This window comes from Engraulis encrasicolus, chromosome 22 (assembly GCF_034702125.1).
Source record: "Engraulis encrasicolus isolate BLACKSEA-1 chromosome 22, IST_EnEncr_1.0, whole genome shotgun sequence".
Classification (NCBI taxonomy): Eukaryota; Metazoa; Chordata; class Actinopteri; order Clupeiformes; family Engraulidae; genus Engraulis; species Engraulis encrasicolus.
The window spans coordinates 51,669,988-51,679,356 of NC_085878.1; the positions used below are offsets into that span (position 1 = coordinate 51,669,988).

General features: G+C 41.3%; 1 protein-coding gene across 1 annotated transcript in view; it reads left to right on the forward strand.

Moving 5' to 3' along the window:
- Positions 1–4,472: 4,472 nt before the first annotated feature.
- pde6a (phosphodiesterase 6A, cGMP-specific, rod, alpha) overlaps positions 4,473–9,369 on the forward strand; it is a 29,655-nt gene continuing 24,758 nt past the window's right edge. Inside the window, exons 1-3 of the mRNA XM_063189149.1 lie at positions 4,473–4,826; positions 5,631–5,753; positions 8,142–8,294. Of these exons, the coding sequence (XP_063045219.1) occupies positions 4,473–4,826; positions 5,631–5,753; positions 8,142–8,294 (630 nt within the window). The remainder of the gene's footprint in view (positions 4,827–5,630; positions 5,754–8,141; positions 8,295–9,369) is intronic.

Below are 9,369 nucleotides of genomic sequence, written 5' to 3' on the forward strand. Positions count from 1 at the left end.
CTTTTTGTATCCTCCTAATGATGAAATCTGATCTATCCGATAACAAAATAAATTGTTATAACATATCAATGCCTTAGGCCTAGAGTAGGCTATAGAGTAGAGAGTAGGCCTAGAGAAACTTTATTGATCCCCAGGGGGAAATTCAGGTGCCTACTTGACACTACAGAAATTTCAGACTATGAGAACCCCTGCTTGTTCCCACATTTTTAAGAAATTATTCAAATAGCCTATAGGCCCTATGTTCCACAACTCCATGTTCCCACATTTCCAAGTAAACTAATAGTAGGCCTAGCCTTGCCTTTCTCCCCGTCATGTAGGCCTAGGCTTGCCTGGTTAACACCAGACCTAATCACAAGTGAGATCGAAACGATTGTGTAGAACTAAAGGCAGTATGGGAGTTCCCAGGCTAGGCCTATGCCTACATAGGGCCTAAATTTGAAGAAATTCTTAGAAATGTGGGAACATGGAGCAGCACGCATATGATGTGACCAATGGCCAAAACATTAATGTTAAAAATGTGAAATTTAAAAGAATTGAAATTCTTTTAAATTAATGTGGAACTGCGTGACTACCTGCACAAGAACGGTCTGGGGCCCTGCAACATCCAACACGCACACAACACACACACACACACACACACACACACACACACACACACACACACACACACACACACACACACACACACACACACACACACACACACACACACAACCTATGGAACTGCTCCATGTGACTGCACCTTACCTTCACTCTCAGATCTCCACTAAGAAATGTTTGCACTGTGTGACTTTGCACCTCCAACTCTATAGCTGCTAAAATCATGCTACTTGACCACTGGACTACAATGGACTATGCTGGACTGCACTGTGTGTAGTAGGCTACAGCATAGCCTTGACTTATTCTGTATTTTACTATTATTTAATTATTGTTGTTATTTTGTCTTCTATTCCTTTCCCCTCTATGTTAAATGTTCAATGTTAAATGTTATATTGTTATTTATACTCAATCACTTATTGTTATTGGTATATCACTGGTCCATCACTGTCACTTATCAATGTTAAATGTTCAGTTATCATTCATTACTTCATCACTTTTCTGTTATTGGTCCATCACTGTTCCTGTCTTGCACTTTGATGTCAGTAACTTAAATGCCAGTCCTGTGTATGTCTATGTCCTTTCATGGTATAGAGACGGTGTTTGCCGGTGTATATCCTGTTCTTGATGGACAACCTCCCGCCCAACCCCCTCTCTCTCTCTCTCTCTCTCTCTCTCTCTCTCTCTCTCTCTCTCTTCTCTCTCTCTCTCTCTCTCTCCTCTCTCTCTGTGTGTGTGTGTGTGTGTGTGTGTGTGTGTGTGTGTGTGTGTGTGTGTGTGTGTGTGTGTGTGTGTGTGTGTGTGTGTAAGTTGATATGTTGATGTGGTAGTACAGCTATTTAGAGACTGACTTTCCTGTGGGCTGGGTGTGGCCAGAAGAATTCAGTCACAGGGAAGTAAAAAAGGGTTCTGTAAAGTAGAGCTTTTAGCTAAGCAATTATTTCTTACACACACTGTATGAGTCTGATGCACCGGCTGATGGATGGAACTGGTTTGTTTGATAGGAAGTAGGGACCACGCCTGTTGATGAACACTTGTAGGCCTATGAAAATATACCAGAATTAGCAAAACACTACACTGTGTTTGTGAACAACATGCTCCTAAGGGAACTTTTTTATATTTACACCTTGGACACACTGACCTCTAGTGCTAAACAAAGAATTTGACTTGATTATTTTAATATGCTTGCTTTGTCAGTTTTTCAAGGGATACCGTACGTCTTATAAAATAATGTAATGTTTTGTGGTTGTTACATTGCCTCTTCTATTTTAAGGTCTACATATTATGTCATTTGGATGACATGATATAAAAACTGTAATACTACTGTCCTCAATACAAATATGAGTACCAAAAGCTGGACACTTTATGAACAAAATGTATATTTATCAATGGACATGGCACTATAATTTAAAATATTGCCATACAAGCTGTCTTCATATGTGCACACATATTTTTTACACATACACATATGTGCGCACCCACCCCAATGGGATCTCCACCTTAACGTGGTGGGGTGGTTTGCGTGTCTCCGTGACCCCCAGAGCTATGTCGGGTAGGGCCACCCAAGCCGAACAGGTCGAAGGGTAGAGACCAGACAAAGAGGGATCCCACTGGCCCTCCAGGTTGGGGGTTGGGCTGTGGGCTGATAACCCGCACTCGGAAAAAACAAATTATTACAGAAACCAGAAACAGAAATGCCTTATGTGCCACAAGGCACGAAGTGGATAGTTAACAGGTAACAGGTAATATGTGCGCACATATTTTTTGATGTTTTACAAATGCACTGATGTATCCCAATTTATTATTTTTGTTCATGCCTGGTAAATATTTATCTCTCCGAAACGCGGAGCGTCGGCTATGTAATGGTTTTGCGTGTGCCGCAGCCGCGTCCGCCGCCGCGTCCGCCGCGCGTCCGCCGCCGCGTCCGCAGCCGCGTCCGCCGCCGCGTCCACTGCGTTAGGTCTTTCGTTTTAACGCAATAACTTTTGAACGGATGGTTGGATTTGTCCCAGATTGGGTGTGTGAATGCTCTAGGGTGGGTTCATGAACTGATTAGAGTTTGGAGGTCAACACTTTCAAGATGGCTGAATTCAAGATGGCTGAATTTTTGTTTGGCCCATAACTTCTGACGGGACAGATGGATTTGTCCCAGATACGGTGTAATAATGCTCTAGGGTAGGTTTATGAACAGATTAGATTTTGGAGGCCAAAACTTTCAAGATGGCTGAATTCAAGATGTCCGATTTTTTGTTTGGCCAATAACTTCTGACCGAGTGGATGGATTTCTCCCAGATTCGGTAAAATAATGCTCTAGGGTAGATTCATGAACTGATTAGATTTTGGAGGCCAAAACTTTCAAGATGGCCAATATTTTGTTTGGCCCATAACTTCCGACCGGGTGGATAGATTTGTACCAGACTCGGTGTGTTGATGCTCTAGCATAGGTTCATGAACTGATTCGATTTTGCCGGTCAACACCTTCAAGATGACGGAATTCAAGATGGCAGAATTTTTGTTTGGGCCATAACTTCTGGGTTGATCGATTTGCCCCAAATTCTTGTAGCTTTGTTTTCACAACAGTTGTTTGGTTTTAAGCCTAAGCACGGCACTGATCTATGTATAGATATTAAATATATAACTGCTTAGCTCTGGCCCAAAAGGCAAGCCCACTTTCAGCATTTTCTGTGAGAATGCAATCTAGTTTTTTGGTTGTCCTTTGCCCCCTGAACAATTTTCCTGTCAATTACGGCTGAATTTGTATTTGGTATACCTGACAATGGTTTGATTGCAACAGTACCCCTCATTTTGCACTTCAGAATTAGAGTAGCAACAGTGCCAATTGACATTTGTACTGTAGGCCTAATTCCTTTGATACTTTCTGATGGCCTTTTCTTCTACCCTTCATCTCAGGGCCGCAGACAAGGCAAAAGGCATTCTTCAATGTCTGGGGAGCACCAAGTCGCATGCAGTAGACTACTGAGCGAAATAAAGCATCACATTTTACATTGATAATGAATATTGACTTGGAAATGGGCTGGATAGCTGGATAGCTGGATCTTCTCCATAATCATAGACACTGTTGGCTGCAAACCCTAAGCATTTAAAAACTACGATTTAGTTTTCTATTTTTACATTTGTCATGTTTATTTCATATAATTGTACTATAAAGCAGTACGAAACAGTGTTTTCAACATTCATTTCAGCAAGTTTTGAAGTGCATAATACTGAAAGGGTAAGAGGTTTGTGTACTTTTTCCTATGTATTTCAAAGTGATCTTGTATAAATCCCTAAAGAGCATTTGTCATTAACACAATAATTGTGTGTGTGTGTGTGTGAGTGTGTGTGTGTGTATGTATGTGTGTGCGTGTGCGTGTGCGTGTGCGTGTCTGTGCATGCATGCATGCTTTTGTGTCTGGCAGTGTATATGTCCACAGTTTGCTTACCCAGACATGTACATTTTATAATCCCAATGGCATAATAGGATACAGGATTAGGATCACACCTCCTTGAGGAAAGCGATCCTGTTAATCCCCAACACTCTCTCCTTGCCTTCTCTCTTGCAGTATTCAGGGTCCTCAGTCGCTCCACACAGGACTTCACAGCGCCTTTTGCTCAGATACCGTTGCTACAAAACAGGGGCATCACTCGACCACTTTAAAACTGGGGCTTTTGCCCTGGGTAAAAGCAGGATAGCCAAAAGTTTGATAGTGTATTCATTTTTTATTGTGCTCTGTCGATCTTTAAATTTACACCTGATCCAGCCAGACGAAGCCCAGCTTGTACCCCGAGGTCAAGAAACTGCTACTCTGATCCTATCTGACTACGTTAGCCAAAAGTTGTACCTTAAAGTCTAGACCCATAGGTGCGAGAACAAAATGGGTGCGGTGGACAAGGATGTGGCTGAGAAGTTCCTGGACAGCAACCCGGCGTTCGCCAAGCAGTACTACGACACCAAGTTCCGTCCGCAACTCATCTCAGATCTGCTGGGCGGCAAGGTCAGCGTGCACGTGGACCGGGCCAAGTTCCACGCGCTGAACTCGCTGGAGGAGAGTGAGATCGTGTTTGACCTGATCCGTGACATCCAGGAGGACATCCAGATGGAGAAGGCCACCTTCAATGTCATGCGGCACATGAGCTTCATGATCCGTGCAGACCGCATGAGCCTGTTCATGTACCGCCAGCGCAACGGCGTGGCCGAGCTGGCGACACGCCTCTTCAACGTTCACAAGGCAAGGCCACTTAATGTACTATATTGTATGTAGCCACGTTTCATACACAAAATGATAGCCCAGTGTGCTTTTACATGTGGCAATGACAAATTATTTAAAAAAAAATCAACATTAAGGTGCACGTGCAGGATGATGGCCAAAGTAGGTATTGCAACTACAGTATGCTGCTCATTGAAACTGTGCTGTCTATTGCTAAATTTGTTCTTATCATTGATATTTACTAAATAATGAACTAACTGAATTGACTAGTATGATTAAAGTAGAGTACATTTTGCAGCTAAAAATGTCTATTTCTGGAAACTCAAAATGGTGGACAATGGAGAAGATCCCCCTTGTCATGTCTGAAAAATGTTCCCAGTCATAATGAATACTTACAATTTCATAATGGTGGTAAGTCTTCATGAACAAGTTAACATTTGTGAATGGGCAGCATGAATTTTGGAAATAAACTGCTAAAAAATATTACACTGTGCACCTTTAAAGAGAGTCCAAATATAATGCAGTAAATGAAGAGTTTCATTGCAAAATGATGTAAAAATGCCATTTAAAAAAAAGTTTGCATTTTATTATTGGAAATTACTTCAGACGTCCTTTCATCTATGTGTGAATTCTTGCCATTTTGAGTACACACCTTTTAAACCCATATAAAATGCATTTTGCAATGCAATGCAATGCCATACAGTGCCCAATACAAAAATGTCAATTTACCTAAATGTTCCAAAATGGATATGTCATTTTCATGCATTCAAGCTCTTCAAATATATAATAATAACAACAGTAATAGTCATCAAATTAAATCAAAAGGACGCCACACTGGAGGAATGCCTGGTGCCTCCAGACAGTGAGATTGTCTACCCGCTGGACATCGGCATCATCGGACACGTGGCACTCACCAAGAAGATGGTCAACGTCAAGGATGTCTCGCAGGTGAGCAGATTGTGAGGTCCAGACAGGGGCAAACTCCGGCCTGAGAGCCACATGTGGCCCGCTGTGACATTATGACCTTATGACGCTATGACCCGCAGAGCCTTTACAAGAAACACCTTTGAATCCAAAGTGATACTCTCACCCAGCATTCTTAAAATGGCGACCCAAGGGTCTTGCAGGTTTGAGATTAAAGGACAAATGCACTATTTCCAACATTAGGCCCATTTTCCGAGTTGTCTGAATTGTTTTAGAACCCCCCTCACTGTTTATTTCATGTTTGCTGCTGTCTCCATTATTTGACTTATTTGGATTTTGTCTCAACTATGGTTTTAGAATGGCCGTCTATGGGCATGTCCAAATATGTTCCTAAATCCACCCTAAACATTTGTTTTCAATACTGTGAAACTCACCAAATGTTTAGATGTGTTCACTAGTATTTCATGACAATATAGCAAAACATTTCTGTCATGTTTTATGTAGCATTTTGCAAATACATTTATAGTCTTTAATTCACAAAATAATTAATAAAAAATAAAAAATGACAGAAGCCATTTTTCACCTTCAAACTTGTTAGGCAATTCCATTGATCACCTCCAACCACTTGGTGAGATGCATACTTTCAAAAACATATGTTTAAGGTGTTTTTATGCACATATTTGCCCATAGACAGTCATTGTAAAGCCAATTGAGACAAAATCCAAAACACGGTGAGTGGGGATCTGAAGCATTGTAGACGACTCAGTAAGGGGAATTAATGTTCAAAATAGTGCAGATGTCCTTTAACCATATACATATCCACTGTATTCATCCAAATACTGTCCTTAAAAAGGTCAAAAAGGATGTAAATCTCTGGCCCATTACAAAGATATCAGGTTTCCAATACTTGAGAACAATTGCTCGATATTTACAATCAATGATATACTCTCTGTCCTTCCACTTGAGATGTGTGTGATTGTGATTGTGTGATTCCGATATGAAGCAGAAAAGTCTGATATTTCACAATTACATTACTGGGCCGACCCACTTAACCCCTTAGTGCAAAGCCTATGTTATAACCCTACTGTCACCAAAATTGCAATAGCAATGTCTTAATCTGTTACTTAAGACTCTCTGTAATGTAATAGCAAAGGTTGCTGATTCGACTCCCCACCTGCCAGGTTGGTGGGGGGAGTAATTAACCAGTGCTCTCCCTCATCCTCCTCCCTGACTGAGGTACCCTGAGGTACCACCCTGCCGCACTGCTCCCTTTTGGGCGCCATTGGGGTGAGGCATAGATGCAATTTCATTGTGTGCAGTATGCAGTGTTCACTTGTGTGCTGTGGGGTGCTGTGTCACAATGACAATGGGAGTTGGAGTATCCCAGTTGGCCTTTTGCCTTCACTTGCGCAAGATGTTATGATGTAGTTGAGTATTTTCAGCATATAGTGAATAGGCCCGCCGGCGACCCCATCTACTAAAAGTTACGATCAAATTGGCTGTATGTGGCCCCTGGATTGAAATGAGTTTGAAATTCCTGCTATACACCATTATGGCATTCTTAATGCAGCCAGAACAGCAGCACTCGTGGAGCACCAACCTCAAATCAGCACCTAAATCGAATCAATTTGAACCATGGTGCATACTGTCAAAATTCCTGAATTATACATGCATGAATTGGTGAGTTATATGGCAAAGCAACTAACAATAAATATGAAGTAAATAATATAATAAAGTACTGTAAACATTATTAATATTATTAGTTTGGCTGTGGCTCTGGGATTATTTACATCCCTGGCCCGTGCAGTTTGGAGGCAGTGTCTCTAGGTGAGAGTGTCTGTTGGTTGAAGGACTCTAATCCCAAATGAATTAGAGCGACGCTGGATTAGTTGTAAAGGTCAGATTGCTAAAGCTTTGTTTTACAACTCAGCGGAATAGTGGGAATTACCTCACTACCATGTCCCCTCTCTCTCTCTCTCTCTCTCTCTCTCTCTCTCTCTCTCTCTCTCTCTCTCTCTCTCTCTCTCTCTCTCTCTCTCTCTTTCTCTGTTTGTCTGTCTTTTTTACACAAACCAATGACAATATATGTAATCAATAAATCAATCAATCAAACAAACAACCAACACCACGTCCAACATCCAAAGCTTTTATTAGCTTTGTCTAGATACATTCAATTAAATATGTGACTTACATAACTTATATATATGAGATATATATGACTTATATATAGATAAATGTGCAGGCTAGATATGACTGCTGCAGGAGATATGCTTGTAATTATTTGTTTGAGCCTGATTTTATGACCTCTTTCCTCTTCACCCTTCAATATGTCTACAACATCACATTATAAACTATCATGTTTGTGTGTGTTCCCTCTGCCACGACACCTGGATAAATCCCCCCATCAAACAGGATGAGCACTTCAGCGACTTTGTGGACACCCTGCAAAACTACCAGACCAAGAACATCCTGGCCACGCCCATCATGAACGGCAAAGACATGGTGGCTGTCATCATGGCCGTCAACAAACTGGATGGGCCACACTTCACCACTGAGGATGAGGAGGTACACCACATGCACGCACGCACGCACGCACGCACGCGCGCGCGCGCGCACACACACACACACACACACACACACACACACACACACACACACACACACACACACACACACACACACACACACACACACACACACACACTATACAGTATATCACGAAAGTGAATACACCCCTCACAGTTTTGCAGATTTGTGAGTATATCTTTTCATAGGAAAGCATTACAGAAATGTAACTTTGACACAATGATTAGTGACCTTTTAACAACATATTTAACCGCTTAAATTTCTTGTTCACTCAGAAAAAAAACAAAATACAGCCTTTAATGTTTGAACATGTACTCACAAAAGTGAGTACACCCCAGATTAAAATCCGGTAGAGAAGGGGCTATGTTGGCTCGAATCGTCTCGAAATGAAACGAAATGAAAAGGGATGACAAGGGAGGTCATCAGTGTGCGTTTCAACCTTTCTTTGCATTGAACTTTTACATTTTGAGTCTGCATCTGGCTTAAATAGATCGGTGTGAGATTTGAATGCAATCCTATGGAGAATATCATGATCTGCTTCAGTAGTCACAGTGCATGTTGACATGTATGTTTCTTTTAGGTGTATTTCAGATTGCCAATGTTGACAGCATTCATGCATCCCCAAACCATGCCAGTCCCACTACCATGCTTGGCTTATGAGAGGATACACCTTTTTTGTAAAACTCACTTGTTTACCACCACACATGCTTGACACCATCTAAAGCAAATTTGTTTATCTTGGTCTCAAGAGAGATGAACAGACCAAGGATATGGATCACTGGAACCATGTTGTGTGATCTGAAGAGAACAAGATAAACAAATTTGAAACTGAATCTGGGATTCGGTAATTGTGAGCAATAACTTGAAAGGTTTTTCTGAATACCAAATTCACTGCTTAACCCCTCTACTTAACACATAGCCTATGTTATAACCTTACTGTCACCAAAATTGTAATGGCTACACTGTAACAAATAGCTGTTTATTTACGGCAATTCTGCAACAGCATTCTACTGTTTTTCGAAAAAACAGACAACTACTGTGAAAATATTACTTT